This window comes from Mustela putorius, unplaced genomic scaffold, assembly GCF_011764305.1.
Source record: "Mustela putorius furo isolate JIRA1106 unplaced genomic scaffold, ASM1176430v1.1 tig00003834_pilon_pilon_pilon, whole genome shotgun sequence".
NCBI lineage: Eukaryota > Metazoa > Chordata > Mammalia > Carnivora > Mustelidae > Mustela > Mustela putorius.
In genome coordinates, this window is record NW_025421987.1 from 136,822,625 (window position 1) to 136,846,567 (window position 23,943).

General features: G+C 40.8%; 1 protein-coding gene across 8 annotated transcripts in view; it reads left to right on the forward strand.

Annotated features, from left to right (window-relative positions):
• Positions 1 to 445: 445 nt before the first annotated feature.
• The window catches only part of WDR48 (WD repeat domain 48), a 53,160-nt gene continuing 29,662 nt past the window's right edge, over positions 446 to 23,943 (forward strand). For 3 of the 8 annotated variants that reach the window (XM_045089164.1, XM_045089165.1, XM_045089169.1), the window contains exons 1-7: positions 446 to 525; positions 3,520 to 3,575; positions 4,266 to 4,322; positions 13,381 to 13,521; positions 22,300 to 22,378; positions 23,177 to 23,259; positions 23,375 to 23,504. In XM_045089164.1, coding sequence (XP_044945099.1) covers positions 471 to 525; positions 3,520 to 3,575; positions 4,266 to 4,322; positions 13,381 to 13,521; positions 22,300 to 22,378; positions 23,177 to 23,259; positions 23,375 to 23,504 — 601 coding nt within the window. In that variant the 5' untranslated portion in view covers positions 446 to 470. Of the gene's footprint in view, positions 526 to 3,519; positions 3,576 to 4,265; positions 4,323 to 9,339; positions 9,776 to 9,803; positions 10,003 to 10,235; positions 10,376 to 13,380; positions 13,522 to 22,299; positions 22,379 to 23,176; positions 23,260 to 23,374; positions 23,505 to 23,943 lie in introns of those variants that run through there. The other 5 variants (XM_045089166.1, XM_045089167.1, XM_045089171.1 and 2 more) reach the window with 5 other exon arrangements.

Consider the following 23,943-nt stretch of genomic DNA (forward strand, 5'->3'; position numbering starts at 1 on the left):
ACCTTTAATTTCTCCTCCTTCAAAGCCAATTTATAATTCTCCATTTTTAGGTTCTTCATGGCAAATAGGTCCGTTCCCGTGGCTGCTGAGGAAAGTTGGGGCGGTGTGGGGGTGTCTGTCGAAACCTCCCATATTCAGTACTCATTCTTTGGGCCTCTTCGTTATGCCTGCTTGGACCTCTGGAGGTGGCCGCCCAGAGAGCAGCCCAAATCATGGTTTAAGGCCCAGAGCTGGAGTTGGATTGCTCCCTCGGTTCAAAAAGCAGCTCTCTGTCTGCCAGCACTATACGCACACAACGGTTTTTAGATGCTTTAACCTCACCAGAGAGCCACTGCCCAGAAAAACAAACAGCATTAGCTAGAGCTAGAGAAGCACTACCTCGGCTTCACCACCTGCCCTTGGCTAAAGAGGAAGGGGCGGGACATCCGCCCTGCCCGAGACACTTCCGGAAGTGACGTAGGAGTGTCAACATGCAAGATGGCGGCCCATCACCGGCAGAACACGGCAGGGCGGAGGAAAGTGCAGGTATGGGAGTCCCGCTCCTCGACCTCCAGGGTGTGGCCTGCGGCCCCGAGCCCACCTGCAGCAAGGAGATGCCTCGGGCCGCGGTCGTTCAGGGTAGCGGCTTGGGGCGAGCGGGACAGGGCGCGGCCGGCGGCGAGGGGTGGGGCCGCGGCGCTAACGGCTTGAGGAAGGGGCGGGGGGCGGTTGACTGGGCCCTCCTGGCCCAGTCCCGGGACTCTGGGGTGCGCGGTTTGGAGCTCAGCCCTGTAAGACTCTAGCTGTCTCGTAGGCTTGGGCTTGCTGGATCTGGAAGGGCTTGTTTCCCACCCACCTGGCTCCCTCTTCCCTTGCTTTTCATCAAAACGCTTTGCCCTATCCTGTCTGAGCCGAGGCCTGCGGGCACTTCCTCGGCGGGCGGCTGCGGAATAGGCCTGTGCGGGGGCGTGGCGGGGCAGCGGGGCGCAGATGACCCTGAGGGGTTTCTGGGGAGGATTCTGCACTTGGGAGCCCTCTGCCTTTTTATGTTTTTGTTTTTGCGGAAGGTTTGTTTCTGCTCAGGTGGAAACGACGTGGAAGTGTGCAGGTGTTAGTGGGAAATTATCATTTTTCTTCATTTCTTCATCTTCATAGTGCATCCTCAATTTTTTTTTCCCGTTTCTAATGATTTATTATTCAGGGTTAAAGAGTTATCTGACCCTTTCGTGTGTTCTTTATGCCTTCGTGAATGCACTCTTATTTTGGGTACAATTAAGAGTTACCGCTCTCTATTATTTTCAGCTGTACAAGGAGTAGAAGGCCCTATGGCAAGTGTTTGACTACAGGTATATTGTATATAGGAGTGACGGTTTCTGCGCTTATTCATTAAACGTTTACTGAGCACTTAATTTAGTCCTAAAGATGTGCAAAAAATTGAGACAGTATGGGACATAAGTAATACCCAAGATCTCTTTATGAACTACGTTATATGTAGTTCTGCAGATTGAAAGCGATTGTTTAATAGGTAAATAGGACAAAGTGATCCTTTAGGAAGGTAACCCCAGCAGTCGCTGTAGGCCATTGTCTTCTGGGCAGTTCACTTACTTGTTTTATTTGTCTCATTGATTCACTACAATGACCTGAGTATTCACTAGATGTCTCTGAGTGATGTCTCTGAATTGAGTGAAATTAATGAGAATCTAAAATAACTTACCTTGTTAGGTGATTTTTTAAGTGCATCAGTAACAGGATTTAAGTAACCCCAGCATTCAAGCTAGGTGGGTGAAAATGTGTGCTGTGGACTAAAATGTAACTCAAAATTGTCTTAATTGTGTTCTAGACACTAGAGTGGTACACTTCTTAGGGTAGTGAGGCGAGTTAATCAGGCATCTGTTTCTTGCATTTAAATGTAAAAGGCCATTTAAAAGTATAAGATGAAGAAATAAAAATTCGCCACAATGTGTGTGGAAAAATTGAGTCTTTTAATAAGCTGAATGTGAGTCATCGCATGCTGAATGAGGGAGATAATTCATTCTTTGCCGGTCATAATACAAAACTACAGTTTGGGGTTCAGCACTTATTTATCTTGTTCTTGATAGGTCTAGCAGTCAGATTGGTGAAGTAACCTGAAACTATTTCCTATAAAGAGCTCAAAAGAAGGAAGATTAGCCTGCTGAAGAGAAGATTTAGTGAATCTTGTTAGTTGCTTTCAGAATTTGTCCCCAAGATATAGAACCAATGTGAGAAGCTACAGAGATTGTATCTCATTGTGAGGGAGAACTTTTGTTTTTGGCAGTGTTTTTCAAACTATTCTCTGAGCACTTTTGGCATGTTGGGCTGCATGATTCTTTATTCTTTACTGGGGGTGGGGGGCGGTCCTATGCATTATAAGTTGTTTGCATTATCTTGGCTTCTGTCTACTAGATGTTAGCATCCCTCCAGTGTTGACAACCAAAATTAACTAGATACTTTGAAATGTTCGTGGGAGGTTGAAAACCAGTGTTCTATATCTCTTTGTGCATGTGTACCCAATTTACTTGATTATTTTTAAATTCTGAACAAAATCATAGTATTTGTTGTTCAGTGTCCTGCTGTTTGGCAAAATTTTAAATAACATTCCCATTGACCCAGCAATTCCAAATCTAAAAAATTGTCTTACAAAAGTGCAAATGAGGGGCGGCTGGGTGGCTCAGTTGGTTTAAGTGTCTGCTCAGATCAGGATCCCAGGGTCCTGGGATTGAGCCTTGCTTCGGGGCTCCGGGAATCTGCTTCTCTCCCTCCCTCTTTCTCTCTCTCTCTCTCTTTCTCTCTCCCTCCCTCTTTATCTCTCTCTCTCTCCCTCCCTCCCTCCCTCTCTCTCCCAGTGCTCCTACCCTGGCTCATGTTTCTCTGGCTCTTTAATTAATTAATTTAAATTAATTTTTAAAATTTTAAATAGTTTAATTTTTTAAAAAGTTTAATTCTTAAAAAAACAGCTTTCTCTAGTTGTGCAAGAGTGTTTATTTTAAGAATGCTGTTATTGTGAAAAAACTCAATGTCCATCAGTAGTCACTTAGCAGATAAATACACTTACCTAGTGGATTAATTTGCAGTTGTTAAAAAGATAAGCTTGATCCATATTATTAAAAAGGAAAGATGTCCAGAAGTCAGAAAAGCAAGTCAACATAACATAGTCCCATTTCCACAAAGGAAATAATGTGTTTTAAACGTCTGGAAGGCTATTAACAGTGATTATCTCTAGTATTAGGTTATGTGATTATGGATAAGACAGGAAATGGGATATCTTTTATTTTAAAATATATGTTAATATATATTTTCGAGCTTTTTACAAAATTTTTGTTTTTATGAATAAAATCTCTCCATTTTGGAAAAAGTGTATATGCCTACCTAAAGATTTTTGCTTCTTGGCTGTCTTGTAGCAAGAGGCAGTAGCCCTGAGCTTCATTATTAAGTTGTAGGCCAAAAAGAACCCTTGAGACTTATAATACTGATAAATAACCAGTGGAGAGGGGTCCAAACATTACTGCTTATTAATTATAGACATAATGAAGAATGAACACATGTCCTACCATCTTCGACTTCTAAGCAGCCTGAAGGTGAGTATGAGGGGGAGGGTGGATTTGTGATTGGCAGAAACATGATCAGACAGTCAAATGTATGAATTCAGATATATGATGCAGATTTTTTCCTGATAATCAAGGTACCAAGCAAGTATTTTCATTCCCTGGTGGTCCCTTACTGTTATTATTTTCTGACAACTAGAGTCTATTGGTTGATTCATACTCTTTTTCTCTCACTCTCCCACTTCCTCCCTCTCCCTCTCTCTCTCTCTCCATCACAATGGACTCTTCCCTCATTTGCTTCAGAATTCTTGAAATGAGGTTATCAGTGCTCATCCTATTCAGGAGCAGCAACCATGCCCTAGTATCCAGTGATGTTTTAAGTATATACATACAGGATTCTTTTCCTTGGAAATGACCCCCAAATCCAACTTAACCAGGCTCACATAATAAAAGACATGTGTTGGCTCAGGTAAATGAAATATCAAGAGGTAATGCTGGTTTCATGCAAATCTTGACTCTAACCTAAGAAATGTTGTAATGTCAGCTTTACCATTGCGCTGCTGCTGAGTTCTTTTCCATTCCCCAAATCCCAGCTCTAAGCCTTCACTCTATTGGAGGGGGGTGAGGGGGCAGGAATGGGCTGTCCCATCCCAGTTCTTCTGTCCTTTCACACAGTGTTCAAGGCTACAGTCTCTTAAGTAGCTCCTGTAAATTTTCTTCTAGGATTTGCTTGCCTTGAGGAGAAGAAATGGGGAATGCATGGAGAGGCAGCCAACAAAGGTTTCTTCTATCAGTACTTACCTTTTTTCTCTGCCAAATATTTAGTTATTCCAGATTTATTCAGAACTCAGTGTGGGTCTTTATTTTTGATTTTGAGTCCCAGTTTTGGGTTGGTTGTTTAATCTTTGAGACTTTTTTTTTTTAAAGGAAGTAAAGTGATGCCAAATCCTGACTTCTCAAGGAAAGACCTTTACAAATTAGCTGTATGTCCAAGATGAATTACTTTTTATGTAGGATGGGTAGTAGAACAAATTATAACAATGTGACAGCCATTGGAACAGAGGTCAGTAAACTTTTTCTCTAAGGGGTCAGATGGTAAGTATTTTAGGCCTTGCAGGCCATTTTACTGCATTATAACTACTCAACTCTGCCATTATAATGTGAAAGCAGCCATAGACAACACCTAGATGAATAGATGTGGCTGTGTTCCAATAAAAAGTTTGTTTACAGAAACAGGCTTTAGCCCGGATTAGGACCATGGGTAGTTTTTTACTAACCCCTAGAGGAGTTTTACCAACACGCCCTGACTACAAGTCACGCTAGAAGATGTCCTATTTTTATCTGCAAGAGTGCTTTTTAGAATAGTTTTGAAAATTGGCACTCTTGAAACTAGGTACAAGAAGGAAGTAATGGGCCACAGAATTGAACAGGGAAAACAGATGTGGGAATTACTGCTATCTGGCTAATTTTTCTTGGCCAGATTTAGTCTGATTTAACCTGATACCTGGAAGTAGCCTTACACTAAAAAACTGTGTGATTCCACTTATAGAATGTTATAGAATAGACAGAATTAATCTGTTTTGAAAAAAGTCAGATCTAGGTTGCCTCGGAATGGGGTGTAGAGGTTGGGAAGCAGAGGAGGACACATTTTAGGGTGGTAATAATGTTCTTTATGTCTTGGGTAGGGGTTTGTATTAAACAGATCCATACATTTGTTAGAAGTATCTGTATACACATAAGATTTCTACTTTTCATTATATGTAAATTTTACCTTAAAAGAAAGCTGTTTTTTAAAAAAGCCACAAATAAATAATGAACTTTAGATGATGATATACAAGTTGAAGTATTTAGGGGGAAGTGGTATTGATGTGCAACTTATTTTGAAAGGCATTGAAAGTAATAGATCAAGTGGTTGGATGGGTATGAGATAAACAAATACAGTGTTAATTGTAGAATAGATGTGGGTATACAGACATTTCCATGTAACTCTTTCAACTTTGAAATTTTTGTAATATAATGTTGGATGAAAATAAGCTTTAAATGTTAAAAAATGGTTAGTGATAAGCAGCAGCAGGAGGGGGAAGTGAAATTTTAAGTGTGGTGGCCAGAAAAGGATTTGCTGAGAAGTTGACTCTTGAGTAAGGATCTGAAGGAAATGAGATTGCCATGATTGCCATCTGGAAGAACATTCCAGTGAGAACATCAGATGTAAAAGTCCTGATTGGGAATGTACCTGGCTTATTTGTGGAATGCTAATGAATCCTTTGTGGCTAGTATGGAGTCAGTGAGGAAAGAGGAGCAGGAGATGAAATCAGAGAGCCAGATCTTTTAGAGCCCTATAGGTCATAGGAAGGGCTTTGGCTTTTGCTCTTGAATGAGATGGAAAGCAATTGGTGAACTTGGAGCAGAGGAATATATACAATATATGCATGTTTTAATAGGACCAGCCTGGCTGCTGTATTTAGAACAAAATGAAGATGAGCAAGGGCAGAGCAGGGGGACAGTAACTATTTAAGAAATCCAGATAATAGTGCTCCATGAAGGGTGGTGAGAAGAAGTTACATTTTGGAAGACTAGACTCACTGACAGGATGTGAGATGAGACAAACTGAAGTAGTGCTGGCGCCAAGGTTTTTGGCCTGAGTGACTGAAAGAACGGAGTTGCCATTAATGCCCATCAGTGAGAGAGACTACAGGAAAAGCTAGTTTGGAGAGGAGTGTTGGTTTGGACAATGCCACAATTAAGATGCCTGTTAGACATCCAAGTCAGGGCACACTGTTGGAGAGTAGGGGGTGGAGCAGGCTGGAGAAATAGCCCAAAGTCTTCTTTTGTGAGCCTGAAATGCTTTATTTGTCTTTTAAGGTGTTTATTTATTTATTTGGCGGAGAGAGAACGCAAATAAGCGGGGGGGGGGGCGGGGGGGCAGACAGGCAGAGGGAGAGGGAGAAGCAGGCTCCCAGCTGAGCAGGGGGCCCAATGGGGGCTTGATCCCAGGCTCACTCCTACGACTCTAGGATCATGACTGAGCCCAAGGCAGCTGCTTAACGGATTGAACTACCCAGGCACCCCAAGCCTGAAATGCTTTGAAGTATCCCTTGTTTGCTTAAAAAGTTTGTGAATTTTGTACTTATTCCGTGATATAGCATATTTGTTTTCATATAAAAAATTGCCACTGTGATTGGCAGAATTCCCCCTGCCCCCCAGCAAATGCCCATGCCTATTCCTTGGAAGTTGTGAATATGTTATATTGCATGATAAAAAGAACTTCACAGATGTAATTAAGGTTACCGACCTTAATGGGGGATTATCCTGGATTATCCCAGTAGACCCAATTTAATCATGTGAACTCTTAAATGCAGAGTGTATTCTCACAGTGGACACAGAAGTCAGAGAGATTTGAGTCACTAAAGGGACCCTCTGTAGGAGAGGGCACAAAGAAAGTAGGAGAATGACTGCATGCAGCCTATAGGAGCAAAGATGGACCCCTGGCTGACAGCCAGCAAGGAAACAGGACCTTCAACTTCTCTTAAACAGCCAGCAAGGAAACATACGGCTTGAATGAGCTTGGAGGCCAACTCTCCTAGAGCCTCTGAGAAGGAACACAGACCCACCAGTCAACTCTTGTCCATATTGGCCTTGTGAGAGCAGAGGACCCACCCTAGCTCAGTATGGACTTCTGACCTTCAGAATTGTGAAATAATAAATGGGAGTTGTTTGAAGCCACTAAATTTGTGGTAATTTATTATGTCAGCAGCAGAAAACTAATCTGATTATCATGAAATTAATCAAGGATAGTTTTTCTCCTGATTGCCGCTACCCTCCTGCATATTACCAATAATTCAGGGCTATTTAAACTTGAAATGCAGAGACAGATCACATGAAATTTAGTGGATCGTCCCCATTATCTGATTTCTTTATTTTGGGTCCCAGATAATTGTTGGAGAAATTAATCAAACAGTGCTTACTAAGCCAGTTACAAATACTTAAGAGTGTAACCTAACTGGATAATTGCTGCTGGGGCACTACCATATTCTTTTCCTTGTTCGTCCCTTTACATGTTTCTTCTAAAATGCATAGCTCCTACCAAAGGTCTGGCTTCCCATCCCTTGCAGAGCTCTTAAAGTACCCTCTGCTCTTCCCCATGCCCCCACTTTTTAAGCAATTTTAAATGGTCAGATATGACTCTTCATCTCTGCATTTGCCTATACCCTTGACTGTCTAAATAAGGTTTTTCCAGGACTTTGCTCACTCATTCATTACTACCATCTCCAGCACCTTCTGCTTTTCTTTTTCCTTTTCTTCCATCTCTTCTGCCTTCAAAGCTTACCTACATCTTGGGGTGGGGTTGGGGGAGGTGGGGAGTGGCAGCAGATTTCACTTAACTTGCTATGACTTCTTTTATATTCTTTCCACGCTAGAATGAAAGCTCCAGGGCTACCTGGGTGGCTCAGTTGGTTAAGGGTCTGCCTTCAGCTGAGGTCATGATCTAAAGGGTCTTAGGATCAAGCCACGTGTCAGGCTCCCAGCTTAATTAGGAGGCTGCTTCTCCCTCTCCTTCTGCTCCTCCACCCTGCTCCTGTGCACACTCTCCCTGTCTCTCTGTCTCTCTCTCTCAAATAAAGAAATGTCTTAAAAAATAAATAAAAGATTGAAAGCTCCAGGAAGCCTTCTATGCTCACTCACAAAATCCTCAGTGTTTAGAATTGAGCCTAGACACTGGTGGATGCTTCATCAATATTTGTTGAAAGAACTGCATCCTGTTTTTCTTTTATCTACAGCCATTTATTTTATTTTATTTACTTATTTGAGGGAGAGAGTGAGAGAGGACACAGAGGAAGAGGGAAAAGCAGACTCCCCTGCCAAGCAGGGATCCCAGTGCGGGGCTTGATCCCAAGACCCTGGGATTATGACCTGAGTGGAAGGCAGATACTTAACTGACTGAACCTCCCAGGTGCCCCAATTTTTTTTTTTAAAAGATTTTATGTATTTATCTGACAGAGATCACAAGGAGGCAGAGAGGCAGGCAGAGAGAAAAAGAGGGAAGCAGGCTCCCCACTGAGCAGAGAGCCCAATGCGGGGCTCAATCCCAGGACCCTGGGATCATAACCTGAGCCTAAGGCAGAGGCTTTAACCTACTGAGCCACCCAGGCGCCCCCAGGTGCCCCAGTTTTTTTTCTTTAACAATACGTTTTTAGAGGCACCAGGTTGGCTCAGTCGGGTAAGTGTCCAGCTTTTGATTTCAGCTCAGGTCATAATTTCAGGGTTGTGAGATCAGACCCCTCACTGGGCTCCAGGTTGGGTGTAGAACCTGCTTGGGATTCTCTCTCTTCCTTTCCCTCTGCCCCTCCCCCCACCCTTGTGCGCTCTCTCTCTCTCAAACTAAGTTCTTAATGTGATATGTCTTAGAATATACCAGCATATACAATTCATTTTTTTTTGAAGATTTTATTTATTTGAAAGAGCATGCACATGAGAGACGACACAAGCAGGGGTTGCAGCAGAGGGAGAGGGAGAAGCAGGCCCCTGGCTGAGCAGGGAGCCCGACATAGTGGTGGATCCCAGGACACTGGGATCATGACCTGAGCCGAAGGCAGGTGCCCAGCCAACTGAACCACCCAGGCACCCCTCATTTTCATTCTTTGATGACCACTTAGAATGGATAATTTATCTAGTTATTTCCTTTTTGAAGATACTATTGTTGTTTTGTCCATCATACTAAAATTTACTAAAAAAAATTCATAACAGTTAAAAAATAATAAAGGAAGTCTTACAAAAGTAAACAAAAGGACAAAGATCCATAATATAGAATGCATAAAAGATGTAGGATCATTTTGGAAGTTCCAGCATCTGATCAATGGGGGTTTGAGAAGGAGCAGAGAAACCAGATTATTAGTGACATCATACAAGAAAGTTTTCGAGAGCTGAAGTGCCACAATCTTGTAGATTGAAAGGGCTTTCTTAGTGCATGGCAAAATTGATAAAAGGACCAAAAAATAAATAAGTAAAGCAGCAAAAAAATAGAGAAGATCCTAAACACTTAGGAGTGAGGAGAGTGGGCAGGTGGCAGTACAGGTAACAATGAAAATGAGATCACTTTAGAATGAAATGAAACAGAATGCCATTGAATTCAGTAACAATGCTGCATGCTGGATTGGAAGTTGGAGCCGGGGCTTCCAGAAGCAAGAGGGGTTTTTCTACATGGACTTCTTCACCCTGCCAAATCAAATGTAGAGGTAAAGACCTTTTTAGGCTTGTAAGGACTAAAATCACCTCCCATGCAGCTTTTACTGTGTTAGTTTCTTAAGGTGCTGGGAATGGGCTTCAGCAAAACTGGAGAGTGAAGACAGAAGAAAGGAGACATTGTAACTCAGGAAACAATGGCTTGAACCCAGCCTACCCTAGAAGAGCAGTAAAGGAAAGCATCCAAGGTGCCAGCTGTGCCAGCGGACAGAGAGGGCAGGTAGCCTGGGCCAGAGTGAGGGGATGTGTGTTTCTGAGAGATTTCTGGGTAAAGCGGGGTGATCTGGGCCTTTGCTCTAATATCTAACATGGTGCTGCAATGACAGGGAGTTGAAATTAAAGTAGAGGAAAGCACTGAAGAAGGGCAGAAAGGGAGAACAAGCTGTCTTGGTTCTGATGGCTTTCCAGTGTCTGATTCATGCAACAATATTTATTGTGTCTTTTATGTGCCAGACACTATAATGAGGTACAGTGATAGAAGGCACAAGGCTGACAAGTTCCTTACCCTCTTGAAGCTTTTATTCTAAAGGAGAAGATACAACAAAAAAAGAGAAATACAGAGAGTGGTAAGAACCATGCAAGAAATAAATAGGGTAAGTGATGGAGGAAGGAGATCAGGGGATGCCTTTCAGAAGAGGTGACTTTTCTGCTAAGATCTGAAGGGCCAGGATGAGCCAGACCAGATAAAAGCCGGGGGAGGGTATTCCTTGGGGGTTTATAGAGATGGGGGATGTTCTTGGCACAGGGAACAGTTCATACTGAAGCCCTGGTATGGGTGGGCTTGATGTGTTTGAGGAACAGAACAGAGTTTGGGGTAACTCTCATGAAAGAAGCCGAGGGGAATGAGTTTGAAGTGAGTGTGAAGATGCAGGATCCAAAGCATGTGAGGAGTTTGGACTCTTAATGCTGTGAAAAACCTTTGGAAGATTGCAGCAGAGAAGTGTCATGATTTTATTTTTTAAAATGTCATATTTTTAAATATTTTTATAGTCATGACCATATTTCCTGCCCTTGGGCCCTTGTATCTTTATGTTAAATACCCTCTCTTTCTCGCTCTTTTTAATTTAAGCTGATTTGAGTAAATATCTATTACAGTTACTTGTACCCAAAAGACTAGGTCAAAAACAACAGTTTAGTTTTTGTGCATAAAGCCCTGGCCCTTTTTGTTCTTTATTTATGTGTTTGTTGGCATTTTCTTTTCTTTTGAAAAAGTATCCTCTTCATGATCTATATTCTTCTGTCTGTTAGAGAGTTTGATGACTTCTTATTGTTTTGTATGGACTCTGTAGGTTCTCAAGAGTAAACGTTTGTCTTTCATATATATTTCATTATTTTCCCAGTTAGATGTTTGCCTTTTCACCTTGCTCATCTTATTTTTTTGGCATTCAGAGTTTGGTTTGGTTTTGGTTTTTCCCCTCTAAATAACAACAGCATTATTGAGATAAAATTTGTGAACTCACCCTGTTGAAGTATAGGATCCAGGGTTCCTTTGTAAATTCATAGTGTTGCACATTGATCACCTTATTCAGAGCCTTTTGTCACCCCAGAAAGAAACCTTATATCCATTAGTATTCACCCCCATTTTCTGTCCTCCAAGTCCCTGGCAACCACTAGTGCACTTTCTCTTTCTGTAGATTTACCTTTTCTGAACATTTCGTGGAAATAGACTCCTAAAATAGGTGGCCTTTTGTAACTGGTCTCTTTAACTTAGCATGATGTTTTTAAGATTCTGTCAGTGTTTGAGCCTCTGTCAGTACTTCACTGCTTTTTTGGCTGAATAAGATTCCATTGCACAGATATACCACATTTTGTCTATCTTTTCATCAGTTGGTGGGCATCTGAGTTTTTTCCACTTCTTGGCTGTTGTGAATAATGCTGCTTGAGCAGTTGTATATGTATGGAAGGTTTTGACTTGTGTTGGTCAGAGAAGCATTGGTCTTTTTCTTTGAAAAGATTACCATTTCTTGTCATATCAGCAGAACCTTCTCTATGTAGAGATTGTACTTATTTGCCTGTCTTTTTAAAGTATTTTTATGATTAAATTGTTAAATTTCGATCTTTAGTTCATATGCAGTTTCATTTTGGTTTAAGATTTAGAGAAAGGATATAACTTTTCCCAGTGGAATCACTAGATACTCCTAGACAATTTATTAAAGAGGTTCTCGTGCCTTCATTGATTTGAAACACTACGTTTATATCAAAATTAAGAATTTGCAATAGGAAAATACGTGTCCAAATTTTGTTTTATTCTAGTAATCCTTTTACTCCATTGTAATTCTCATAGCTTTACCTTTTAAGATCTTTAAAGACTATCCTTTTGTTTTTAAAAAATGAGTGGGTATTTTCTAGACAGTGTACTGTATGTGTTTTGTCGGCTTCTAGAAAATCTGGTAGGATTCTAACCAAAGTTGGATTAAATTCACAAATTTAGGAAAGAATTATTAATTTTGAATCTCTTGTGCTATAATATGGCACATCTCCTTTATTCAAATTGTTCTTTTTTGTACCTTGTGCTGTTGATTATGTATCTTCCTCACAAAATATGTTTTTTAGTACTTATTCTTGTTCTCATTGTAAGTCATATCATCCCCCCGCCCCCCAAGTTTTTTCTTAACTAGTTACTTTGTTAGATTAGATACATTTGCCTTCAGGCACCTAGGTGGCTCAGTGGGTTAAGTTTCTCCCTTTGGCTCACATCATGATCCAGGGTCCTGGGATTGAGCCCCAAGTTGGACTCCCTGCTCAGCTGAGGGTCATCTTCTCCCTCTCCCTCTTCCCCTGCTTGTTCTTTCTTGCTCACTATCTCTGTCTCTCTCCATTGAATAAATAAAATCTTTAAAAAAAAAAAGAAAAGAAAGAAAGAAACATTTTGCTTTGGGCTGCCTTTTTATTGCTTATAATTGCTTTTGGTTGATTCTCTTGGGTTTTCACATGGAGCAGAGCAGACAGGTTACCAACAGCAAAGTAGAGGAAAACACATTGAAGGAAACGTTTAGCATATTACAGGAACACAAAACTTCATTTTGTGTAGCAAGTCGGTTGAGGCCTTTTTGAGGAAGCATCATTTAAATACATGTAAAGACTGCAAATGAGTGGGGAGGAAGAGCTTCCACACAGAGGAACCAGTGAGTGCGATGGTCTGGAGGCACAGTGTGCCAGAATGGTGCAAAGATGAGTGACAGGAGAAGAGGCCAGTCAAGGAGTTCAGATCAAATCCTGAGTTGAGAGTAAGTAGCTAAAGAGGTTTAGAGCAGAGGTAAGATACATTCTAGTTTACATTAGTAAAAAATGGCCCAGCTGTTTTGTGGAAAATGGATTCAAGACAGCCAAGAGTGGGGAGGAGTCTGGTTAGGAAGCAGTTGTAGTAAGTTAGGTTTATACCTACTAGTCCTGGACTAGGCTATTATGAATGTCATTCTTATCCACTTCTCAGTATTTCAGTCTCTACAGAATAAAATGACATTTTTATAGGGTTGAAAAATAAGTTTTTTATTGGAAAACATGGGATTTTGGATTTCACATTGGCAACTAGTAGACTGCGTTTTATTATTGCATGTCTGGTGACTTCATAAAAAGCAAATCTGGACGTATTTATCAGGTATCCTATGTTATTCGAGATGAAGTGGAGAAGTACAACAGAAATGGAGTCAATGCCCTGCAGCTGGATCCAGCACTGAACAGACTTTTCACGGCCGGCCGAGACTCAATCATAAGAATATGGAGTGTCAATCAGCACAAGGTAAGGCAGGGAGTGCGTTTTACATTTTAAATCTGTACTCAGTAAACGTCAGTCTGTCTGATATGGCACCTTTCACAGTTTCACATTTAATCTCTGAGCAGTGACTTTGGTACGCTGCAACCAGAATTCTGTAAGCCTCTGAGAAAACACCCCTAGAGGAATATTCAGAACTGCTTTAGCTAAAGTGGGGACCCTGTAAACTAGGTATGTGATAAGAGCTCTCTGGTACAAAGCAACAAAGATTGGTTTGGTAAGGAGGATTACTTTGAGCAATTTATTTTCCGGTTTTAAGTATGTTCCCCAAAAGGTTCTTGGCAGCCCTTTACAGTGCTTTAAAAAAAAAAAAGAGGGGCGCCTGGGTGGCTCAGTGGGTTAAGCCTCTGCCTTCGGCCCAGGTCATGATCCCAGAGTCCTGGGATCGAGCCCCGCATCAGGCTCTCTGCTCAGCAGGGAGCCTGGTTCCCCCTCCCTCTCTGCCTGCCTCTCTGCCTACTTCTGATCTCTGTCTGTCAAATAAATAAATTTAAAAAAAAAAAAAAAAAGAAAAAGTTGGATATGCTTTTTTTACATTTATAATTAATCTGGAACTTTTGATTTCTTTCTTTAAAAGTGATTAGGATGCCAAAAAAATCCTTAGGGCCTTATTAGATAATAAAAGGTTGATATAAAAATACAAAGACAACATGGTCAACTTCTTCAAGAGATTTCTTAAACAGGGAAAGGACTTCAATCTATGTAAAAAATTAATCCCCAGTCAAATGGAAAGGCACTCTTTTTATATTTTCTTTGAATGCCTGTATTGTGAATGAATAGGAAGGAAGATTCAGGGAAGGAGAAAGAGCATTTACTGAGCTCCTAGGCATGTACCAGATATACTCTGAGCCCTTTCCTCTCCAGTGTGGTTTTCTCACAACAGCCCTTCAAGGCAGCTGGTATGATTCATTTTCATGGATGAGAAGACGGGCTCAGAGAAACCCATGGTTAAATAGCTGGTAGGTGACAGAATTAGATCCCAGTCTAACTTCAGAACCCTGGTGCTTGACCTTGTAGTTTTAAAAGCCTGTGTCTTTCTAACAATCTGTGGACGTCTGATGTTCAGTCTGAAAAAGAGCCATTACTCCGCACAGTTGCTGGATAATGTTTCTTCAGATGGACTTCGGTCAAGTCGGCTTTAAATTTTTTAGCCAGTGGAAATAGTGGTGGCCAAGTATCAGAAACTAAGAATACGGGGGAGGAGTCAAGATGGCGGAGAAGTAGCAGGCTGAGACTACTTCAGCTAGCCGGAGATCAGCTAGATAGCTTATCTAAAGATTGCAAACACCTGCAAATCCATCGGCAGATCGAAGAGAAGAAGAACAGCAATTCTGGAAACAGAAAAACAACCACTTTCTGAAAGGTAGGACTGGCGGAGAAGTGAATCCAAAGCGACGGGAAGATAGACCCCGGGGAGAGGGGCCGGCTCCCGGCAAGCGGCGGAGCAACGGAGGAGCAAAATCAGGACTTTTAAAAGTCTGTTCCGCTGAGGGACATCGCTCCAGAGGCTAAACCGGGGCGAAGCCCACACGGGGTCAGCGTGGCCTCAGGTCCCGCAGGGTCACAGAAGGATCGGGGGTGTCTGAGTGTTGCAGAGCTTGCGCGAATTGGAACTGGAAAGCCGGCTACAGAGACAGAGCCGACAGTAAGCTCGCAGCTCGGTGTTACCTTGAACCGGTTGCAGGCTCGGAGAGCTCGGAGCGCGGCCGGAGATCAGGCAGACGGGAGTAACTGGGCGCTGTTCTCTGAGGGTGCACTGAGGAGTGGGGCCCCGGGCTCTCGGCTCCTCCGGGCCGGAGACCAGGAGGCCGCCATTTGTATTCCCATCCTCCGGAACTCTACGGAAAGCGCTCAGGGAACAAAAGCTCCTGAAAGCAAACCCTAGCAGAATACTCAGCCCGGCCCCTGGTAAGGGCGGTGCAATTTCGCCTGGGGCAAAGACACTTGAGAATCACTACACCAGGCCCCTCCCCCAGAAGATCAAACAAGAAATCCAGCCAAGACCAAGTTCACCTATGAAGAAGTGCGGTTTCAATACCAAGGAGAGCAGCAGAATTCCAGAGAAGGAGAAAGCAAAGCACAGAACTCAAGGCTTTCTCCCTGTAATTTTTCTTTTCTTTTTTTTTTTTCCCTGTGATTTTTTTTTAGTCTTGCAGTTAATTTAATTTTTTTTTTCATTTTTTTTCTCTTCTTCTGCTAAAATTTTTTTTAAACTTACCTTTTTCTAACGTTTTATAACTAGTTTATCTAATATATATATTTTTTCCTTTTCATATTCTTCTTTATTCGTTTTCCTTTTTTAAATTCTTTTCTTTTTTTTTCTTTTTCCTTTTTTTTTTTTTCTTTCTTACTTTTTGAACCTCTTTTTATCCCCTTTCTCCCCCCTCACGATTTGGGATCTCTTCTGATTTGGTTAAACCATATTTTCTTGGGGTTGTTGCCACACTTTTAGTATTTTACTTGCTCTTTCATATACTCTTATCTGGACAAAATGACAAGGCGGAAAAATTCACCACAAAAAAAAGAACAAGAGGCAGTACCGAAGGCTAGGGACCTAATCAATACAGACATTGGTAATATGTCAGATCTAGAATTCACAATGACAATTCTCAAGGTTCTAGCCAGGCTCGAAAAAGGCATGGAAGATATTAGAGAAACCCTCTCGGGAGATATAAAAGGCCTTTCTGGAGAAATAAAAGAACTAAAATCTAACCAAGTTGAAATAAAAAAAGTGCAATAAAAAATGGAGGCTCTCACTGCTAGGATAAATGAGGCAGAAGAAAGAATTAGTGATATAGAAGACCAAATGACAGAGAATAAAGAAGCTGAGCAAAAGAGGGACAAACAGCTACTGGACCACGAGGGGAGAATTCGAGAGATAAGTGACACCATAAGACGAAACAACATTAGAATAATTGGGATTCCAGAAGAAGAAGAAAGAGAGAGGGGAGCAGAAGGTATACTGGAGAGAATTATTGGGGAGAATTTCCCCAATATGGCAAAGGGAATGAGCATCAAAATTCAGGAGGTTCAGAGAATGCCCCTCAAAATCAATAAGAATAGGCCCACACCCCGTCACCATATAGTAAAATTTACAAGTCTTAGTGACAAAGAGAAAATCCTGAAAGCAGCCCGGGAAAAGAGGTCTGTAACATACAATGGTAAAAATATTAGATTGGCAGCTGACTTATCCACAGATACCTGGCAGGCCAGAAAGAGCTGGCATGATATTTTCAGAGCACTAAACGAGAAAAACATGCAGCCAAGAATACGATATCCAGCTAGGCTATCATTGAAAATAGAAGGAGAGATTAAAAGCTTCCAGGACAAACAAAAACTGAAAGAATTTGCAAACACCAAACCAGCTCTACAGGAAATCTTGAAAGGGGTCCTCTAAGCAAAGAGAGAGCCTACAAGTGGTAGATCAGTAAGGAACAGAGACCATATACAGTAACAGTCACCTTACAGGCAATACAATGGCACTAAATTCATATCTCTCAATAGTTACCCTGAATGTTAATGGACTAAATGCCCCAATCAAAAGACACAGGGTATCAGAATGGATAAAAAAACAAAACCCATCTACATGTTGCCTCCAAGAAACTCATTTTAAGCCCGAAGACACCTCCAGATTTAAAGTGAGGGGGTGGAAAAGAATTTACCATGCTAATGGACATCAAAAGAAAGCAGGAGTGGCAATCCTTATATCAGATCAACTAGATTTTAAGCCAAAGACTATAATAAGAGATGAGGAAGGACACTATATCATACTCAAAGGGTCTGTCCAACAAGAAGATCTAACAATTTTAAATATCTATGCCCTCAACGTGGAAGCAGCCAACTATATAAACCAATTAATAACAAAATCAAAGAAACACATCAACAATAATACAATAATAGTAGGGGACTTTAACACTCCCCTCACTGAAATGGACAGATGATCCAAGCAAAAGATCAGCAAGGAAATAAAGGCCTTAAACGACACACTGGACCAGATGGACATCACAGATATATTCAGAACATTTCATCCCAAAGCAACAGAATACACATTCTTCTCTAGTGCACATGGAACATTCTCCAGAATAGATCACATCCTTGGTCCTAAATCAGGACTCAACCGGTATCAAAAGATTGGGATCATTCCCTGCATATTTTCAGACCACAATGCTCTGAAGCTAGAACTCAACCACAAGAGGAAGTTTGGAAAGAACCCAAATACATGGAGACTAAACAGCATCCTTCTAAAGAATGAATGGGTCAACCGGGAAATTAAAGAAGAATTGAAAAAAATCATGGAAACAAATGATAATGAAAATACAATGGTTCAAAATCTGTGGGACACAACAAAGGCAGTCCTGAGAGGAAAATATATAGCGGTACAAGCCTTCCTCAAGAAACAAAAAGGTCTCAGGTACACAACCTAACGCTACACATAAAGGAGCTGGAGAAAGAACAAGAAAGAAACCCTAAGCCCAGCAGGAGAATAGAAATCATAAAGATCAGAGCAGAAATCAATGAAATAGAAACCAAAAAGACAATAGAGCAAATCAATGAAACTAGGAGCTGGTTCTTTGAAAGAATTAATAAAATTGATAAACCCCTGGCCCGACTTATCAAAAAGAAAAGAGAAAGGACCCAAATAAATAAAATCATGAATGAAAGAGGAGAGATCACAACTAACACCAAAGAAATACAAACTATTATAAGAACATACTATGAGCAACTCTACGCCAACAAATTTGACAATCTGGAAGAAATGGATGCATTCCTAGAAACATATAAACTACCACAACTGAACCAGGAAGAAGTAGAAAGCCTGAACAGACCCATAACCAGTAAGGAGATTGAAACAGTCATTAAAAATCTCCAAACAAACAAAAGCCCAGGGCCAGACGGCTTCCTGGGGGAATTCTACCAAACATTTAAAGAAGAACTAATTCCTATTCTCCTGAAACTGTTCCAAAAAATAGAAATGGAAGGAAAACTTCCAAACTCATTTTATGAGGCCAGCATCACCTTGATCCCAAAACCAGACAAGGATCCCATCAAAAAAGAGAGCTATAGACCAATATCCTTGATGAACACAGATGCGAAAATTCTCACCAAAATACTAGCCAATAGGATTCAACAGTACATTAAAATGATTATTCACCACAACCAAGTGGGATTTATTCCAGGGCTGCAAAGTTGGTTCAACATCCGCAAATCAGTCAATGTGATACAATACATCAATAAAAGAAAGAACAAGAACCATATGATACTCTCAATAGATGCTGAAAAAGCATTTGACAAAGTACAGCATCCCTTCCTGATCAAAACTCTTCAAAGTGTAGGGATAGAAGGCACATACCTCAATATCATCAAAGCCATCTATGAAAAACCCACCACAAATATCATTCTCAATGGAGAAAAACTGAAAGCTTTTCCACTAAGGTCAGGAACACGGCAGGGATGTCCATTATCACCACTGCTATTCAACATAGTACTAGAGGTCCTAGCCTCAGCAATCAGACAACAAAAGGAAATTAAAGGCATCCAAATCGGCAAAGAAGAAGCCAAATTATCACTCTTCGCAGATGATATGATATGTGGAAAACCCAAAAGACTCCACTCCAAAACTGCTAGAACTTATACAGGAATTCAGTAAAGTGTCAGGATATAAAATCAATGCACAGAAATCAGTTGCATTTCTCTACACCAACAACAAGACAGAAGAAAGAGAAATTAAGGAGTCCATCCCATTTACAATTGCATCCCAAACCATAAGATACCTAGGAATAAACCTAACCAAAGAGGCACAGAATCTATACTCAGAAAACTATAAAGTACTCATGAAAGAAATTGAGGAAGACACAAAGAAATGGAAAAAAGTTCCATGCTCCTGGATTGGAAGAATAAATATTGTGAAAATGTCTATGCTACCTAAAGCAGTATACACATTTAATGCAATTCCTATCAAAGTACCATCCATCTTTTTCAAAGAAATGGAACAAATAATTCTAAAATTTATATGGAACCAGAAAAGACCTCGAATAGCCAAAGGGATATTGAGAAAGAAAGCCAAAGTTGGTGGCATCACAATTCTGGACTTCAAGCTCTATTACAAAGCTGTCATCATCAAGACAGCATGGTACTGGCACAAAAACAGACACATAGATCAATGGAACAGAATAGAGAGCCCAGAAATAGACCCTCAACTCTATGGTCAACTAATCTTTGACAAAGCAGGAAAGAATGTCCAATGGAAAAAAGACAGTCTCTTCAATAAATGGTGCTGGGAAAATTGGACAGCCACATGCAGAAAAATGAAATTGGACCATTTCCTTATACCACACACAAAAGTAGACTCTAAATGGATGAACGACCTCAATGTGCTAAAGGAATCCATCAAAATCCTTAAGGAGAACACAGGCAGCAACCTCTTCGACCTCAGCCGCAGCAACATCTTCCTAGGAACATCGCCAAAGGCAAGGGAAGCAAGGGCAAAAATGAAGTATTGGGATTTCATCAAGATCAAAAGCTTTTGCACAGCAAAGGAAACAGTTAACAAAATCAAAAGACAACTGACAGAATGGGAGAAGATATTTGCAAACGACATATCAGATAAAGGACTAGTGTCCAAAATCTATAAAGAACTTAGCAAACTCAACACCCAAAGAACAAATAATCTAATCAAGATATGGGCAGAGGACATGAACAGACATTTCTGCAAAGAAGACATCCACATGGTCAACAGACACATGAAAAAGTGCTCCATATCACTCGGCATCAGGGAAATACAAATCAAAACCACAATGAGATATCACCTCACACCAGTCAGAATGGCTAAAATCAACAAGTCAGGAAATGAAAGATGCTGGCGAGGATGCGGAGAAAGGGGAACCCTCCTACACTGTTGGTGGGAATGCAAGCTGGTGCAGCCACTCTGGAAAACAGCATGGAGGTTCTTCAAAATGTTGAAAATAGAATTGCCCTATGACCCAGCAATTGTACTACTGGGTATTTACCCTAAAGATACAAACGTAGTCATCCAAAGGGGCCCGTGCACCGGAATGTTTATAGCAGCAATGTCCACAATAGCCAAACTATGGAAAGAACCTAGATGTCCATCAACAGATGAATGGATCAAGAAGAGGTGGTATATATACACAATGGAATACTATGCAGCCATCAAAAGAAATGAAATCTTGCCATTTGCGACAACATGGATGGAACTAGAGCGTATCATGCTTAGCGAAATAAGCAGAGAAAGACAACTATCATATGATCTCCCTGATATGAGGAAGTGGTGATGCAACATGGGGGCTTAAGTGGGTAGGAGAAGAATCAATGAAACAAGATGGGATTGGGAGGGAGACAAACCATAAGTGACTCTTAATCTTACAAAACAAACTGAGGGTTGCTGGGGGAGGGGGGTTGCGAGAAGAGGGGGTGGGATTATGGACATTGGGGAGGGTATGTGCTTTGGTGAGTGCTGTGATGTGTGTAAACCTGGCGATTCACAGACCTGTACCCCTGGGGATAAAAATACATGTTTATAAAAAAATAAAAAATTAAAAAAAAAAAGAAAGAAACTAAGAATACTGTGGCTTTGAAATACTTGTTCGAACTCATGTTTGAATTGGAATATCACTTTCCTGGAAATTGATAGTATTTCAAATACATTAAGGAAAATAGTCGCAAGAACTTAAGCCTCAGAGAATCTAGCAAGCTACCTGTCCTGCCCTTAGAAATCTTTTTTCCAGTCTTCATTTCATGATAAGCCTATGTAGCATCATTTCTCAAATAAATCTGTAGAGAGCTGTTCTTTTCACCCTTGAAGAGTCTTGAACTTGCCTGTGTTTGGTATCGGATGTAACTAAATGCTTTAAAAGGCCTCTCCTGGTATTTAAGCCAAGAGAGAAGAATGGAAGAATCTCAAGTTACTGAATTGAAACAGTGGCACAGGTAATACTCCTTTAACTTTGGGCTTCTGGTTCTTCTCTGAACTGCTATAGATATCATGAGGAAAACATTTAATTCGGAAGGTAAAAACCTTAGTAGGAGTTTAAGAGCGAAAATATTCATCTCCCTCTACAGTCAGGCTGGGCTTCTCAATATTCTTGTCGGCCGCCTGATCGTTTCTGGGTCTGCTCTGAGCCATTGCCACCCCCAATCCAAATCCCTCCAGCCTGAAGATCTGCTCACATGCTATCCTTCCTAGGAAACCCCTGCCTGCAGCACTCTGTGTCATATGCAGTGTCTCACCCAGATCTTGTTGCTTTTGCTAACTTAAGGCGTAAGAATCAAGCATTTGTTTTAGAAACCTAGGCTTTCTTCAGTAATGAAATTTCTGAAACAAAACCTCACTTTACGTCTGTTACATGGAAGCACCAAATGTTTGATGAAATTCTACCCTGAGGGCACCTGAGTGGCTTAGTCAGTTAAACATGGGGACTGTTTGATTTGGGCTCAGATCATGATCTCAGGGTTGTGAGATCAAGCCCTGCACTGGGCTCTGCACTATGCAATGGAGCCTGCTTAAGACTCTCTCTCTGCCCTTCCCCATCTGCTCAGCTCAGTGTGCATTCTCTCTCTTAAGTAAATTCATTCATTCATTCTACTCTGAATTCACTTGTCAGTTTTAAGACCTGAGAGCAATGTGTCACATTAATTGAAGAAAGTAAACATACATATAAATTGTAATATATTTCATCCTCTAAAGTAAACTAATGATTTTCTTAACAATTTTTCTTTTAATTTTAGCAAGATCCATATATAGCATCTATGGAACACCATACTGATTGGGTAAACGACATTGTACTTTGTTGTAATGGGAAAACATGTAAGTACTTCTTCGGATTATTGGGCTTCTAGAAGTTTTTTATTCAATTTGATATGCTTTTCATTTTTTTTGTACTTTTTAATTGAAATTTGACATATATACAGAAAAGCACACACACCTTGAGAACCCAGCTTCGTAAGTTTATGGGTGAACACCCATGTCTACATACAGATTACCAGAAGCTCCCTTGGACTGTCCTTTTAATCACTCCCTTATGCCCAAAGCTAACTGCTTTCCTGTCTTCTGAGCACTGTAGATTAATTTTTCCTGCATTTGGATTATATATAAATAGACTGATAGCAATATGTATTCTTTTAGCCTTATTAATGTGTCTTTTGTTCATGTTATGGTACAATCCATTTCTTGGTTTTGCAGTCTGTGTTAGAGAAATTTTTCTCAATCAGATTAGTTGCTCCTTCAAGTGGAACATTAAAAAAAGGTTTCCCTGCCTCGTTTAAAAAATATTTGAGGGGGACTGGGTGGTTAAGCATCTGCCGTCAGCTCAGGTCATGATCCCAGGGTCCTGGGATTAAGCCCCGTGTCAGGATCCCCGCTCAGCAGAAAGTCTGCTTCTCCCTCTGTCCCTCCCCCTGTTCGTGCTCTCTGTCTCTCTCAAATAAAAACAAAATCTTAATAAATAAATAAGTAAATATTTGAGACAAAATACAGTAGGTTCTAGGAGGAGCTTTTTGGTGTGTGTGTGTGTACATTGGTTTCCAAGTATGTTGCATTATTTTAAGTCTTTAAAATGGTGAAAAGTCTTACTACTCAGGTTTGTTTATTCTTTGCCTCTTCTAGTAATATCTGCTTCTTCTGATACGACAGTGAAAGTGTGGAATGCACATAAGGGATTTTGCATGTCAACACTAAGGACACATAAGGTAAAACAACAAATGTAATTTTCAGTGTCTCTCGTATAATACTGAGATCTCACTACTTTATGTGGCTCCTTTCCTTACTGATCTAGTAGATCATTGTATGTGTGTTCTGTTACAGGATTATGTAAAGGCCTTAGCATATGCCAAGGATAAAGAACTGGTAGCTTCGGCTGGGTTGGACAGACAAATATTCCTTTGGGATGTGAATACTTTAACAGCACTGACTGCCTCAAATAACACTGTCACAAGTAAGGTGTTTGAAAAAAATTTCTTGAATTCAAGTTGACATAAAGAATGGTTTATGAAACGTCTTTGATAGGTTTGCATCGAGACAGTGGTTCATATTTTGAGAATACTTCTACCTACGGTGTTCTAACCCCCAAGAGTATGTTTGAACAACAACAAGCTAATTCCTCACTACAGTCTAAAAATGGTAACTTCTTCAGGTGTAACCTGGTTATTTTTGTTACAAGTGCATGTCCTGGCTCCCTAGGTAAAGTGTAGGTTCCTGCAGGGCAAAGGAATCTGTCTTATCGTCACTTTGTACCTCGCACAGCATTGCCTGACCCAAAGCTGCAGTCTCAGCAGATACTGTTGATAGAGGTGGTGATTACTTGACAAAGTAGGCAGTTTCTGACTCTTAGAAGTATCACTCTGTCTTTTGAGCCCTTGAGTTGATGGAGTTGA